Source organism: Acyrthosiphon pisum, chromosome X (assembly GCF_005508785.2).
Source record: "Acyrthosiphon pisum isolate AL4f chromosome X, pea_aphid_22Mar2018_4r6ur, whole genome shotgun sequence".
Classification (NCBI taxonomy): domain Eukaryota; kingdom Metazoa; phylum Arthropoda; class Insecta; order Hemiptera; family Aphididae; genus Acyrthosiphon; species Acyrthosiphon pisum.
In genome coordinates, this window is record NC_042493.1 from 31,690,055 (window position 1) to 31,707,793 (window position 17,739).

General features: G+C 27.9%; 1 protein-coding gene across 1 annotated transcript in view; it reads right to left on the bottom strand.

The window, feature by feature from the left end:
• LOC100160955 (voltage-dependent calcium channel type D subunit alpha-1) overlaps positions 1-17,409 on the bottom strand; it is a 34,013-nt gene extending 16,604 nt beyond the window's left edge. The window contains exons 1-12 of the mRNA XM_016807019.2: positions 16,822-17,409; positions 6,141-6,496; positions 5,446-5,551; positions 5,225-5,364; positions 5,074-5,162; positions 3,512-3,664; positions 2,306-2,511; positions 1,497-1,600; positions 1,220-1,386; positions 770-866; positions 537-682; positions 358-431 (exon numbers count right to left, since the gene is read on the bottom strand). Of these exons, the coding sequence (XP_016662508.1) occupies positions 358-431; positions 537-682; positions 770-866; positions 1,220-1,386; positions 1,497-1,600; positions 2,306-2,511; positions 3,512-3,664; positions 5,074-5,162; positions 5,225-5,364; positions 5,446-5,551; positions 6,141-6,412 (1,554 nt within the window). The 5' untranslated portion in view covers positions 6,413-6,496; positions 16,822-17,409. The remainder of the gene's footprint in view (positions 1-357; positions 432-536; positions 683-769; positions 867-1,219; positions 1,387-1,496; positions 1,601-2,305; positions 2,512-3,511; positions 3,665-5,073; positions 5,163-5,224; positions 5,365-5,445; positions 5,552-6,140; positions 6,497-16,821) is intronic.
• Positions 17,410-17,739: the final 330 nt, after the last annotated feature.

Consider the following 17,739-nt stretch of genomic DNA (forward strand, 5'->3'; position numbering starts at 1 on the left):
TGTTATAAAATAACGTACCTACTATTTTAGAAATCACGGTCTTGGTACTTCATCAACTTAATATACTTATTATCACCATCTTATTATAGTTATACTTATACCTATACGGGATATACCTATATAATTTATTCAATCAGTTACTATTCAGAATTTATAAGCTGGAAATGTTGTTTAGCTTCTCATATAGCTTCTCAATATATTATACTCTACTAGACAACAATGGAAACTTATCCGTTGGTAATATCAAAATAATAATCGATTAGAATTTTGGTGCAAATTGCTCATTTTGCATATATAGAAGGTAAATTTTTGTGCAAATTGAGTACATCCTAAAATATATTAATAAAATATTATTACCTGTATTCCGAGACTATACATTTTTAGTAACATCTCTAATGTGAAAAGAGTAATGAAGAAGACGTTTGTAATTTCTACAAGTAAAAAATAACATTTTAATACATATAATAATCCATTATACCAGTCTTAAAAATACTGTTTTATGTATAGGCAATATCAGCCATGTAAAATTTACATACCTTGAAAATCATCTAACCATGCTGGTTGCTTATAATGTTCTGTTGCTAAAACGCCAGTGTTTAAGAACACTAAAATAATAATTAACCAATAAAATGCTTGTGATTTTACAGCTTTACGACAAGCCCGTCTAGCTCTGCGATTAATCCTAAAAAATATAATAATAAATTAATGATTAAAACTTAATTTTTAAGTTTGATTAATAAAGATAAATTTATAAAACTATATACGAAACTTGTCAAAGTCTTTTCGTTTCTTTTTCCACCACGATTTACTTGAATCGACTTCGTCCCGTTCTACATTTGTCGATTTGTTTTCATTTGCATTATTATCTATTTGAAATATATAATAAAAGTATAAGACTTACGAATTCACAAATTATAAATTTAGAATGAAACATAAATATTTCATAAATTCAGGATTCCAATTACACTATTAGGTAAGTACTGCAATAATATAAGTTTATTTAACAAATAACCAACGTCAAATAAACTTACAAAATAATCTTAACAGAAATATGTTTCATGAAACTTGTTTGTAGTTCATTAAAAATTAAGATAACTATTTTAAAACGCCTACCTACTTATTAATTGAAAATAAATTAAAATATACAAGACGGTCTAAGAAATCTACTAGGTATAAAAAAAAATATTCATGTATTATAAGATTAAAAATAATAATTTACCCTGTTGGTTAGAAGACTCATCTTTATCATCTGCGTCAGGTTCAATATCTTCTGCTTGTGTTATCCAATCCAGATATCCCCTCAAGTCTTCCTCAAGTTGTTGCTTTTCACGAAGTTTTTGAAAATCTCCTCTAGCTTTTGCTTTTTCTCTCTCTTTGGAAAATTCTCTAAGATTTGTTAACATTAATTTAAATATTATTTACTTATGATTTAATCAGATCTTATCTTATATATACAAAGTTATTGTTATGTGTTAATTTTGAAATATTAAACATACCCGCTTAACACACCAAGAATAAGATTCATTACGAAAAAAGCTCCTAAAATGACCATGGAAACAAAATATATCCACTGCCATGAACTTCCTAAAGCATCTTCAATCTAAATATATAAAACTGAGTTACATATCAAAACATACATTTATATGTAATATACAAGCTGAATAACCAAATAAAAAATTGTGATTAATTAACTTCTTTTGCAGAGCCTTAACCCTAACACTCTTAAACACTATAAAAAATTCAAAAACCCGAAATCCATATAACCCGTATGATTCTGTTTTCAAAACACCCGTGTTAACCAAGACACGACTAAATCATTCGGGTTAACCCGAAACCCGAATAATTTTGGTTTTTACAAACTCTTTGTGTAATATATCATTTTGTATGTGTTTCTCCTGGTGAATTCGATTCTGTAGTTAGTTGTTTAATAATAATAATAAATTTACAGGAACAATCTTACAATCAATCACAGGTAAATTCAATAATTATTTTCTTGAATATAAAAATAAAATAAAATCTTATTATACCTAATATATAATATAATTTATTACTTTATTAGTATATAAAATAAATCCAAATATAGCCAATAAAATAAAGACATAGTCTCAACAAAACTGAACAAAGCAATAATCATTTTTTTTTTTTTTTTTGAGGGGGGGGAATCATTAAAAGCCTAAAAAATGTTTTTTTCAGAATACTCGACACCTGTATTAACCAATATTAACTGGAATAATAGCGGTTTTTAAAACCCGAATGTTTGTAATAATAATACATGTAAAATAATAATATATTTTATAATATTTACACTGTATAAAACGTCCGTCCATCCTTCAAGAGTAATACATTGGAAAACGGTTAACATTGACAAACCAAAATTGTCGAAATTGGTTATTCCCCAATTTGGTCCATCCCAAGGACCACGGCAGGTGTAATTTCCTTCGAGATTAGCGCAATTAAAACCACTAATATCTCCATAATTACCTTCATCACATGGATGAGGACTGTCCATCACTGTAATACAGTAATTGCATTGTATTAACTTTTTATGAATAGTTTAAAACTGCCGATGTATTTTAGGAGTGCCTACGTTTTAATTTAATAAATGTTAGAAAAAATTATTTTTGATCTAATTTAGAGTTAAAAAAAAAAAGTCCAAGGTTTGGATTTTATCCTCCAAATCCCCTTGCTACGTGACTGATCACTGACTGATAGATATAATATAACATAGGTACCTCGTACCTATATATAATATATTAGTTTATTAAGTACCTACCCAATATATGTATATTTGTTTGAGTTATATTATAATACCGATTAAATGGATTAGATATAGATACTGATGAACTATTTTATATAGGTACTTATTATTTATAGTATAAATAGTATACAATTCTGATATTTAATCATCCCATGTTATATTTTTTTTATAATATTATGATTGTAAAATAATATTATTGATTAGTTAATCACTTCGTAGACTTATTTTGGTATTTACCTCTATTTTTTTTTTCATTATTATTTATTTAATTTTTAAGAGAAGATATTTAATACAGCGTTTTAGCGTAGGATGGTAATATGGGAAGTAATCAAAAGTACCTATCTTAATATCGAGTTTCGTGTTTATCATAGAAACTATATGAAATATGATTTATTTTATTAATATTACTTTATTGGATCGTCAGTAGCCGCGTTCATTAAACTAAAAGTTTATTTATATCTGCCAACAATATTTTAGTGGACTTTGAAGTGTTTGTCCTTCAAGTGCCTCCCTTCCTAATTTCGTTAACAGGGAATTTAATCAACAAAAAATGTAAAATAAGTAAAATAAATTAGCAATTATTTTTTTATAAATAAAAATTAAACACATAATACATATACGTATATACGGAATATTATTACCAACATTATACCTACCTAATACAGTAACATACTAGAATCAAATTACTCAATTAGATACACGATAAAGCAAATTAAAGACAATCAAGTTTGTAAATAATAAAACAATATTTACTTGTGTCATTATCATAGCAAGTGGTATGCAAAGTCCCAGAGAATAGCTCTAATCCAATAATTGCATATATGATAATAACAAATATAACTAAAAGCGCGATGTGTAATAAAGGTACCATGGCCCGTAAAATTGAATTCAATACAACTTGCAAACCTGTAAATAAACAATTAATACGAATCAATATTATTTTAACATATTAGGTATTAAGTATTAAACATAATATTTCATTAATTCGACAGTATACTTATTAATAATATATTTTCTTATTTAATGTATTCGTCATTTTTAACAGATTAAGTACTTATAAATAATAATTTATTTTGATAGTTGATATAGTTGTAGATGTTTTGTATTTCGGTTCGTGAAAAGTTAAATTATCATAAAGACTAGTATGTATTTATTGTATTGTGTTAAAGTGTGGCGTTGTATGTCATAGTTTAAAACTATATTATAGAATTTTAATTAAAAAAAAAAAAATACGTTATTAACTGTATTATAATATTATAATAGGTACATCGTATACGTGATATATTGAACGCGAGTTTGTATAATCATATGATGTAGGTACAAATCGTTTTTAAACTTAAATTAAAATGCACTTTTTACTTGGGTTTTACATTAGGAAAATAACTAGTAAAATTCAAGTCCAATGTCATGTAATTTATTTAATTTATTTGACTTGAGTTTCAAATAAAAAAGTTTATATTATCGTCTTGTCAAAAACTGTTCTCGAATTTATCAAATACATATACTTAACACCTGTCTCCTATTTATACATTATGTACTATTGTATGCATAATATTCTATATTAATATTTATTTCTAAGATTATTTATGATATTTATGAGTACTTGCACATAATTTTAGCGTGAGTTTAATATAATTTCTGATTCATAATAAAGGTAGGTGGGCGTAACTATAAGACCTTGAAAAAATGTATTTTTTTCTATTTTATCCTACCAGTGTCTGAAATACATTTATACAATATAGTTAGTCAAGTTGGTCAAGTTTGAATTATCATTCAAAAAATTAAAAAACTTATAAATTATATAATGATAAAAAATATTTTTATATCCATTTGAATCACCCTGTATACCTGTATATCGTCAGACTAATTCGTAGAAGTTCTATCTCCATATTGTCTATTTTTCAGGAGGGACAAAAAACGTGTTATTGATTCAAAAATAAGAATACTTAAAATAAATGTATTTTTTAAATGTATTTGATGGGTTTGTTAATATTATTTTTAACAAAAAACCCCAAAACATCAGTTACACTCTTGTAACAGGACTTAGAACTATTTCTTCAAAAAAAAAAAAAAATGGATATAGGACTTTTACGGTGTAATTTTTTACAATTTTATTAAAATATAATAATTAATACATAATTAATATTATTTAATAGTAAAATAAACTATTATTTTTGAGGCAGCATGCTATTAAACGATGCGTTATCATACATTTTATTTGAAATAGTCATAAAAAAATAAATGCATTTTTGGAGTTAGAACTTTTACGAATTAGTCTGACGATATGTAATTAGGTGCTAAGATAAAATGCTTACTTGGAACACCCGAAACTAATCTCAGTGGTCGTAAGACTCGAAAAGCTCGCAACGCCTTTACATCGAATCCGTTGATTATACTGATACCTCTGAAAAATAATAATGAAATATTTTATTGAATTATAAAATATATTAGTCATTTCCAAGTTACCCCATCAATACAATTGTGAAATCCAAGAAATTCCAGCCGTTTCTTAGATATGCACCTGGATGGGCAACAAACCCGTATGCTACAATCTTCATTATACATTCTACAGTGAATATAACTAAAAACACACGTTCAATTCTATCCTAAAATTAGTAATGTTTATATTAAAACATGATTAGTGTTGGGTATAAGTCGATTTAAAAATACAGATTTGTTAAACTTACTAAATAACCATTCACTGTGTTTGAATCGTTGCATGGATATGGTGTATATACTGCAAGAGCGACGCAATTAGCAAAAATTGTCATCAAAATTAAATATTCAAATGGTCTAAATATATTTATTAAGGAAATACATTATGTATATGAGTATAAATTATAATCATATATGTTTTTAGAAATCGATTTTTTTAGAATATTTTAATTTTTATTATACAATATATTATAATAATAATAAGAGTTCCGTGTAAAATATAATATAAAATTTTCAAAACTATAGACTTATACAATATGAATTGATAAATAAATAATTTCTGTAGGGCTGTTATAAATATTAATTTATTACACACGATAATATTTAATTATAACTTACAATAAAATACATTTCAATATTATAGATTGCTTATATAATTAATAAGAAACCTGCGAATTTTGAAATATTTTAGAAAACTATCGAAAGTTGAATATATTGTTTGATATTAGGTGACCTATTTGTTATCAACTGCAAAAAAGTTTTTCTTTAAGTATATTTTGGTACAAGGTCTTAAAATATTTAAATTTGTAAATTTAAAATTGTAATTTTGTATTTACTCTGAATGAAGATTTAAAAATAAACCCAGCGATATTTTAATAAGCTATTTGAGATATTAATAAAAATTAGTATTATTGTATAGCTATTTAGTACTGAATAAAAAGGATACTTCCATTCGATTACACCAATACATAATTTCCGTAGAGGATTTTTGAGGGTTAGGCAGCATAACGCTCTTTGTGGTCTGTCGGGGAGCTGTTTTCCTGGTCTTCGAATAGGTCTTTTCGTTACCTGTTTGGTTTGATTATTGTTCGCCGGATTGTTATTATTTGTGTTGTTGTTTGTGGTGTTATTGTTATTCGTGTTTGTGGTGGCATTGTTGCTATTATTGTTATTTGACACCCCGTTAGGATCGGCATTGTTGTCATTTATAACACTCATAGTTTTTTTTCAAACATTTATTTCAAACAACAAAGAAATAAGTAATGAATATTACCCCAATAAAATCATGTTCCACAATTTTACCTAGAAATATAAAATTTAAATCTTATATTAATTCAAGTTTAATATATTAATCTAACATCAATTTTTCTATAACTGTTTTCAATTTCTAACGGAAAACTTCATACCTACATCAACTTAATTAGTGGCCTATTCCAAATACATCATAACCGGATCGGTGTGTTTAGTCCACCATACTGTCATACGCACATGCAATGAACGTTCGTAACAATGCTTAAAATTATTGGAATTATTACTTTGTGGTTTATCTATTTGTAAACGAACTTTCATTTAAATTAAAAATTGCCTAACCTAATTGTACCTAACCATCTTTTGATTAAAAACATAGATGCAACTGGTAATGCGCTACTGATTAACTCATATAATTATTATGATGTATACAAAGTAATTAGGTGATTTACAATTTATTATAAGCTCTATCACAGTTTACTTTGTCTTCATTAGGTTACAATTTAATTATTATTCTACTTTAAATATTTGCTTAAACATTTGAATTCGGTGTCATATAATATAAAATAATAGGTATTATATTATATTATATTTTGTGTAATTTATCGTAGTTACTGTCGGTAATTGATTTTAATAACAAATTATTAATTATTATAAATTAAAGTATATTATAATATAGGTACGATTTCGAACGCTGCTAATCAGCGGTACTTTTTTCGTTACATGATTCTGAGCGTTAAATTAATTTTATAATTATGTGAATATGTGATGTTGCCAAATTTTACGAATTATACAATGGCATAAAAGTATATAACTAACAAAATAAAATAAATCTAAAGAACAACACGCGGTACAGAATGATCATAAAAACCGTACAACAGCCAATTGTGTACTGCTCACCCACCAATACATGTAGCATTACAAATATTAATGGCGATTTAAGTTGAAACATAGACAAAAATGTGTTCAATCTCAAGACGCATGCATAAAAAATGGATTTTTTGATTCTAATTTAATGATTCAAACTTTTATTAACACTTATAATAGATGTTTCATATTTGATAGAAAATTTAAAATTTAAAATAATATTTTGATGTTTTTACCTTCAATTGACATAGATAGATGATCCAAAAGAATTTATACATTTCAAGAAAAAAAGTTTTTAATTATTTTTAATGAGTTACCACCTACCATAATATTATACACAGTGAATGGACCTATACTATTAAACATTTTCCATATGTTAATTAAATTAGATTTTTTTTAAATTATTATAACGTCGATGTTTAATTACAGTATTATGAGACTGATTATTGAATGCAATTCTTCAATTTTCAATATTAAACCATTGTAAGATTTTGATAACAAAAACAAGTAACTTAACATAATATGATTGTATTAGTTTGAATATTGTATAGGTGCCTGCGTAAATATAAATTTGACAACGTTGGAGTATATTTTAATCAGAATGTAATTAAGGGAATCCTTTGTTATTAGGAAAATATATACAAAATCATGTTTCTAGAAAGGTGTCAAAAAGGTAAGTCATACAGAACAAAATTCACCTCAATTATATTATTACATAACACAATTAAATAATAATTATCGTTTCTAAAACTTTGCTTGAAAACCACATCCCCCGAGTATAATACGACTATATACTTTAATTTCAAACTAATTAAAAAAATTTCAAACTATGCTCATTGAGCATTGCTCGACACAGATAACGATGCTTACATTTAGAATCAAAATAAAATATACCTAGTATTTAGTAACACTCATGAAATGCTATTCATTAATAAGTCATTACTAATTAAACTGACAAATCCCTCAATTTAAGGTTTTTATAATCGAAACTGTTCAGAAAATGTGATATAAATATTTATTGTATTAATATTACCCAAGCCTTTAAATTAAAAAAATGAATACAAATGTAGTTAATTACATTAACAAGGCAATGATTAAAATATTAAAATATTTTGTCCTATATCAACCCTTTACCTACCTTTTATTTTTATATTATTACAATTTGTTTTAAGAAGAAAATGTACTCATTAGGTACTTTTGATTTTTATTAAAATCATTACAATAATTTAAAATAAGTGAAAGGGCTTTAATATTTTATTATTATTTTATAAAACGTCTCTGTTTGAGGGTGAGGTTTAAATATTGTTTGGATAAATAATGAAAATAAGTTATTCATTGACGGCCTATCGATATTCACAATATTTATGTAGGTACCTGTATAGACATACAGTATACCTACATATATATATTGTGACACAGACTTGAGATTCACACAAACAAAGTAAAACACACGTAATAATAAAGCGGTAATAATAACTATTTCAATTTTCAACAAATACTTTTTAAAACAGATAAAATAATAATTGCTCTAAAATCAAAATATATATTATAATATAATATGTTAAAAAATGAGTAGATAAACAAATAAACAATAAGTTTTTAGCACGGTAGATATATAAAAAAAAAATCGTAATAATAATTATATTACCACGCCTAACAATTTATAAACAAAAACGATAGTAAATACTAACCACATAATATAATAGTATATTAAAATTATGTTTTTTAATAACAGAATCACAACAAATAATTGGTACCAAGTGTCTAATAATGAAAATGATGCTTTTAGAAAAAAGAAATTAATAAATCAAAATAAGATCTGGCATAAAAAACGATAACAATAATTGACTCGCTTAAGATATAAAACACAAGTGTACAACAGGTACATAATAATGTAATTTAAATACCTACACATTTTTGATAAAAATAAAATTTTGATTTTAGTGTTCGTATCAAATATAGTTTTTGAATTAAAAAAGGCAGTTTATTAAAGAAAAACCCGATAAATTGGTTGACATTTTCAAAATAATAAATAAATCAAAATCTGAAGTATCTTTAAATCCCAATTATTTTTTAAATTTCAACAAAGTTACAAAAATTGACTTTGATACAACTATCACTTTTATCAAATGTGATATGTTTTCATAAACTCCAAAATTATTTTTTCTAAAGTAGGTTCCTTCATCATATTCTTACGATAAATTGGCAATAAAGTTCATCAGTTCAATGATGAAAAACTAAAAAAAAACTAAAAATATAGGTTACACTCTGTTTGTGTGCACACGGAAAATAATATAGCAAAAGATAAAATGGCAATATATATTCGCCCGCAGGCACGTATCAAATATTTTCCGAATGTATTTGTTAAAAAAAAAAAATCAGTTAAGTGAATTCTAACATAATACAATATCATATACACAATATACCCGAACACCCAAAATACAGAACAATGCAATTTATAAACCTACTACAGTACCACTGCAAATAATAAACAAAAAAAATGAAGTAGATAACAGACCTTATTGTAAAATCAATACGCTCCACGCTCTGATCAGTGATGAGAATTTAAATTTGTTTTCATTATTGATATTATACCACGGTAACTTACCAAGAATAAAAATAAATATTCCAACGTACCTATAATATTCTATTAGAAAATATTTTACTTGACTAATTCTTTCACTACTTTTCTTTTATGGTATTTCAGACTTCCAGAGAAGGAATTTACATGGGTGTATTCGAGAGTTAACCTACGGGGAGGGGGTGGTAAAGAAGGTCACCCTCAGATATAAACTAGGCACACAATAAAACATAAATAACATTATTTTCAAAACAAAATCTATATTTCTATTTTCTTGCTTGACAATTTGTCAATAACATCATCAACAGATAATGTGATGGGATTATAAATAATAAATATTAAGTAATAAAAACCCGTTAAGAAGGCATCACACCCGCATACGTTCTCTCCGTCTTAAAAACGCATAGTATAGAAAATTGTACGATCACGTTTAGCACTTTTAGTTTAAAACTTAATGTGAATTGACCTTTTCTAAAATTTAGAATTAATATTAACTGGTAAACCTTATAGGGGTTTTTTTGTATTTTAATTTTAAAGCAAGTTATGAGACTAACGTTTAAAAAACTCATAACTCACTTTAAAATTAAAATTTTAAAATAAATGAGGTTCACTAGATAATAAATTCAATAGATAATAATCTTACCTTTAAATTGTATAAGAAGTCAATTCACTCTAATTTTGAAACTAACAGATCTAAACGTGATAAAATAGCTTACAATTCGCTATGTTAGACAGAGAGTATATGCATGCGGGTGTAGGGCTCTTAAACGATATTGTCCCTTTTTTTATCTTAACCGAGTTTTTAAGTAACCTAACCTATTTAGTATTAACAATTTAATTGCAAATTTGAAGCAATTAGATTAATTAATCCGTCGTTCCCGCAAGTCACAACTTATGCACTATGTGTTATCTTCGTCTTACTAATGCATAACATTTCCAAATATAGGTACGTTCAGCAACTCCAATATTGTCTTGTTAGCTTTAAATTTGATCTACGATGAAACTTAAAAGTAAGAACATTATATATGTGTCCTCTTGTTGAATTTTTATGATAGATTCTAAACAAGTTATATCATAAGTGTAAAATAATAATATTTAAAAATGCTTATAATTCAAGAATTAAAATATCATAAAACACCAACAAGAGAACACAGATATTGTTCTTACCTTTATGTATCATAATAGGTCGATTCTTCAATATTTAAGGTAATGACACTGCAACATTAGAACTGTTAAATGTATATTTTAACATATATTATGTTATATACGTTAGACAATATGACGAGGACGACATATTCATCATGTATGGTGTAGTACGGCATCTTAAGATAAGACTAGTATCATAGGTGACTTAAAATAAGACATTTCATCAAATAAGTGTGTGCCAGCATGTCACAGGAGAGTAATATCTAACTGAAATGAAAAATGTGAGTATAATCTTTATACTCAATTAAAACCAAAGTAGATAAAATAAGCATTTAAAGCATTTGCCAATTCCAAAACAAGATAATTGTTTCAAAGTTGTTAGTACATACTATACAGCCCAACAAATATTAATTAAAGCCTAAATTGTATTAAGTGATACTTTACACAATTACACAACACAACTTTTTGAACATGAAAAAGCTGCATGATGCAACACTATTACCTAAGTAATAAGTAATATTATAATAAGCAAAGAAGGGATTGTAATTAATAATTTGTGCACATTAGGGCAAGAATGCTCAACCTTTTTAGGTCCATGCCCCACCCCTTTTCATACTATTGTATGAAGTTACACCCCCCTTATCACTATAAGATTAATATAGGACATAATATATATAATAAATAGGTACGTCATAAATACAAATGTTCATGCCTCCCCTAAAATGTTGTCACGCCTCCCTAAGGGAATGTGGTATCAATGTGGTATCAAATATTAAAAAAAAAAATAAATAAAAATATTAATCATTGTTTATTACGTAATAAAATAAAGAGACTTATAAAAAGCAATGTAAAATATGATTTGTAAGAAAACTCTTGGGGGTTGCTCCTATAGCCTCTCAAATACGCCACTGGTAATTGACAAGTCACAACTCGCAATGTACATGAGCAGACTTTAATTTCGGGGCGTGTCTAATGAAGGATTTAAAAGTTTCTTAAGTGATATAAAAAAGTATAATATTGAGGGTCACGCGTTTAACCGTTAGGCAAGAGAAAAATCGATTTACCATAAACAAACCCACATGAAGAAAAGTCCACTACACTGCTCTACATACACATTAGTTAGGTACGGTTAGGTTCATCATAAATTTAAGCTCTATTTTTTTTAAATGACTTTGGAGCTGCATTAATCATTTAGAGATAAATACTCAAAAACAACACAGCTACATTATTGAAGTTATATTATAGCGAGAGAATATTAATATTAAACTCTGAAAAGTCCACTTTATATCAGGTATATGGCAGAAATAATATAAATGTGGGTATTCATGTGAAACCATACTTTTGGTGAAATAATGTATTGTATATTTTTAGGGCAAAAGGATTAGACCTTGGATTAGATGCCATATTACTATAAACATCTTAAAGTAATATGCTCTATAAATATGAATTTATTGATTACATACTATTATTTTATTATTTACTTTTTTTTTTATTACCTTTAACTAGATTTTCAGCATATTTATATAAATTCTAGTTTTCATATTCATTTCAAATTTATTTTTTTTATAGTTACCTATACAATTTTGAGGAGCAATATACAAATAAGCTTAAAATTAATACGCAGATCAGTTTCATAAGAATATATATTATTTCCTTTATTGTAAAAACGCCAATTATTTAAGAACTAAAATTATTTCTTTAGTGGTCTTCTCGAAACAATATTTGTTTTAATTTAAGAAGACGTCGTAACTGTATGTTATCTATTTGACTACTTATCTTCGTCTTACTAATGCATAGCCATACCAAAATGTACAGAAAATTCACACAAAGTCAGAAAAGAACAAAATATCATATTTGAATTCAGAATTTCTATTTTCTAATATTGTATTATTAGCTTTAATATTAGAGTGAATTGACCAATTATAAAACATTCATGTAAGAACATTACCTTTGTTCTCTTGTAAGTGTTGTACAACATTTTAATTTTTAAGCGAGTTATAAATATATAAAATATAAAATTTAAAAATCCTCAAATAAATCACTTAAGAAAAAAAAATATTGTAAATAATTATTGAAACAATATAGACAATGTTTTTACCTTTAAGTTTGAGAATAGACAGTAATATCAGTTCACCAATATTAATGCTAATAGTTCAAAATTGGAAGTTCTGAACTCAGATTTTATAATATGTTGTCCATTTGTGACGTGACTAAGGCAACTGAAATTATAAAATATTTTCAACAATCGTAGATATTATGTACAATATATTATGCATATTTTATACATAATATAATACATTTATTATATATCAAATTTATATGAAAGACTGAAAAACAAAAAAACAATATTTTATAAAAAAAAAATAATTCAAAATTTATAAAGACTCCACACCATATTTTAAAAATCACTCTTAAATTATTTTTATTAATTTTTATTGTTTTACAACACAGTGTAATACTTATCATCAACGGATGATCTTCATATAAAATTGTATTCAGAATGTGATGATTCATCGCTTTCGGATTTAAAATGTCAATACTCTGTGCCAGCTGCCAAGTGGCAAGCCTAGTGAGTAGTGAGTCATGCGCTAAGTTCTTTTTTGTAATATATTCAATTTTATACTTATTTTTTGGAGTTTGAATATACATATTAATTATTATCAAATCTAAATTAATCACAACATATTTAAATGACACGTATTAATTTATTTTATACATGAATATTAATGAAAATATTTTGTTTTGATTCAAAATTCAATTATATATCCTAGCAAAGTTATTATTTTAACAATGTTTATACATATTTGTATTAATTAAATTGTTACACAATTTCAAATGATAATTTTGCTTGTTAAAATACGCAAATCAATTGTTGATAAAATATATAGTTTTGTACATATCGATTCGGTGATTCCGTACTTTTGATTATTACGTTTCCACAAATTGGTTCAAAAATATACTTTCATGTTTCCAGTAGCGTGATATTCACAGAAATGAAATGTTTTTACCAAAATAAAATCGGAACTTGTACAAAAAGTAAGCGTGGGTTATTTTTAATATAGTGATTTGAATGTTTTATGATTGCATGGAATGCCTATTAAGTATAATTTATAACAGAGCTTTTAAAAATAATTATAAATACTTCAAGTATTGTACACTGTACAGCAGTTAAATTTTATGTACACCAAATTAATGTCTTATTTTAAATTAAAAAAACATACATAAATATTAAATATATATAATATGTTAACATTGTAAACAAACAAACATTGTCATTTGGAAACTGTACTACATGTATCTATAATACATCGAAAGGATTTTTCTTTCACAATAATGACAGAATAACAGTTTTTAATTTTTAATAGATGATAATTTATATAAATACCAACTATTACACTGATAATCCAGTTTTAATAAAAAGTAGTTATATGATAAACTATACGTCTAAAAAAGTATAAAAATGTTGTAGTGTTTTTTACAGTCAATAATCTTTGCAATTTTTTTCATAGCGTATAGTAAATTCCGCCGAATTACTTTAAATGTCTTTTATTTTTTTTTATTACCCAACTTTATGAACTATAATACATAAAAAATAGTTTTACCTACGTTTTTTTACAATTAAAAATAACAACTAAATAAGCTGTTATCATGTGTATTTTGGTTTTGTTTTAGTTCTTACATTTCACAGTTCAAATTGTTAGTAGGTACCTTAGTGTTGGTTTTTCCTTGATTTTTCGCGTGATTTCCGTTATTTACTAATTTGTTAATAAACTAATCGTAAATCAAATCATATTATAATATTAAGTATATTAAACCTTACACAAACTTTATGACTTTTAAATACTATTTTCTTTAAACAACTAAGTACCTACTTTTAATTAGTATCTAAACTATACTTTATAACTTGATTTCATATGGTATTTATTATATTTATTTATCTATATATAATATTATAATAAATAGTTTAAGAGTCATATTATAATTACTGGATTTGATAAAAAATGTTTTACTAGCGTACCTAGTCGGACCAAAATCAAAAGTTCAAGGAATTATACAATTGGTACTTTTTGCTATCTATCATAAATATTTATTATATAGTTTGGTTAGAATATGTACATGATGTATTTAATTTCAAATAGATACTAATTACCTAGTAATGATAATCTCTAATGAGCATACAAGTGAAAATAAATACATTATTTATTTTAAACACAGATTAATTATTGAAAAATATAATATTAGTTACAAGTTTATTTAATCGCTAATAACGAATAAAACCACTTGTGCCATTTTTGTAAAAAAAAATAGTAATTAAAAACTAAAACCATACATAGCAGGAAAGATTGTGTTAGATTTATAGCCAAGCTAGATGAATCGATTTTTTATTGAATACAGGATTTTTCTCACACCTTATTCAAGACAAAAAAGCTTGAAAGTTGTACGCGGAAACCCTTAAAGACATGGAATAAACCAGGATGGAAGTATTTTTTTCAAACTTCTGAGTATCTACCTAAATTCCGAGAAACCACAACTGTGATAACATTTTATGAGAAAATGTCTTATACATAGAACTGCACTTAAACCTACACTATAATGTGTCCTATCACATAAAAGCAATCCACCCTTGTAACTACAGTTTTATTTTTTGTAAAGTATATTACTATTTCATACAGTGAATTTCGATGATTACAGTACCTACTACCTACCCATCGTTAATGATTATATTTAAGGGTTTAATCCTATAGTCGTAAAATACAAATACCAATGGGTCCATGGGTAGTGTTAAGCAGAACGGAGTGGAGAAAGATGTAAATGATTGAGGGATGATCGTGAGAATATCAAATATATACGATTCACTGTAAGACATTATAAATTTGCGAATAGAGATAAGAGAAAGCTAATAGAATAAGAAGTGCCATAAGGTAAGAAAAAGGTGCTAATCGCTAAGCAATCGATTGAATTTCGGCGCGGTCGCTTATTATAATATTATTATTTGCAATATATTGTTGGATCAGCGAAAAGTCATAATGTCGTATTTAGTGTCAGTTCGATCGTAAAATTAGTGGTTACGTCCAAATTTGTGGATGTACTGTAAAAGCGAGGACCGGAGACGAACGATATCATTATTATTATGTTTATAAATTATAATAATTATAATCCCACACGAGTGGATTTCACTGTACCTATACGTAATTGATACACCTAACTTCATCAACAGGTACATCAATCTCGTAAGCATATTATTATTATTAGGTATGTTATATAATATAATTAGTGATTATGATGAAAAGGTGCGTTCGCGCAAAAGGGACTCACGGCCGACATGCGCACGCGGCGGTCATATTCATATCTCGCCATCACAAACTCGCGGCGTGTGCACAACACGCGAAAATCATCTAAACCTACCGCGCCGGACAGACAGTATCTATGCGATTTTTTTATCGTCTCGTTCGACCTATACTTGACATGGAATATTCAACAATTGTTATATTATTGTTGCCATTATTACGATAATTCGATATAGTTCAAACGATTCGCCAAAGCGATGACATTATATCATTATTATGCCCAACATGGCATAAAACATTGGCTATCGGTGCATAATATGTGTGTCCTACTGATGCAGCTTCCTTTTCGAGTGAGCGCAGGTATACGATAATATTATAATGTAATTATTAATAAAACTCGGGAAACGAACCAAACGCAAACGATTGGCCGTTTTCTACCGATGGTCGTAAAATACAAAAAACAATTAAAAAAAAAAAAAACACACTACTTGGCCTACCCTTCTTCGGAACGGCGAGTTGGCGGAGCAGCGGCTTGCAGCTACCGTCGTCGTCGTCGTCTAGCCGGCGGTCCTGCAGTGGCGTCAGCCGCGGGCGGTCGTACGGCGGCAAGTGTCCAATATAATATCGCGGCGCGCGTGCGACTGCGAAGGAGGTGGAGGGTACACGGCGGCGGCGGCGGCGGCGGCGGCGACGACGACGACGACCGTCGACGGTGTTCCGCGGATAAGTGACGTGCGCGCGCGCGAGAGCGTCCGACGGGCGCTGACGATGACAATATTATTATACAGGAGAAGATCGCCCGCGTCACGGGTGAACGAATTATAATATTATTATTATTGCGCGGCGGTGGCAAGAACTGATCTCGTCACCCATGGCGGCGAGTAAAACGAAACCACCACCGTTGGTCGTTCGGGCCTGGGAACGACGACGGTCGGTGAATTTTTTTTGAAAATCAAAATGTTAGAAAAACACGATATTGTACCGGGTGCGGCGGCGGTTGTTATAAAATATTAATATTATTATAGAGACAGACGAGAAACGGGACGATAAAAAATAAACGGCAAAACAGTCGTCGGCGCAACAGTGCGCGGCGGCATAGTTCTAAATAAAACTATCGGGTGGCCGTTAATCCGTCGGCGGTGGACGTGGGTGGTGGCGGCGGTGTCGGCGGGGTGAACATTCGGTGCGCGCGCGCGCGTATTGTGGCCCCGTTACAGCGGCTATGGTGCTGCTGCTCCGGACCGCTCGGCCGCCGGACGTGTGGACGCCGGTGGCCACCTCCGCTGCTGAAGTTGTACGTGTGCGGTGCGCATGCGCCGTCGTAACGTTTTGACGAATAATTCTCTTCGGATTTCCGCCGTCACTTCGCATCCCTTCGCGCCTCCACCATCACCTCCACCGCCGCCTCCACCGCT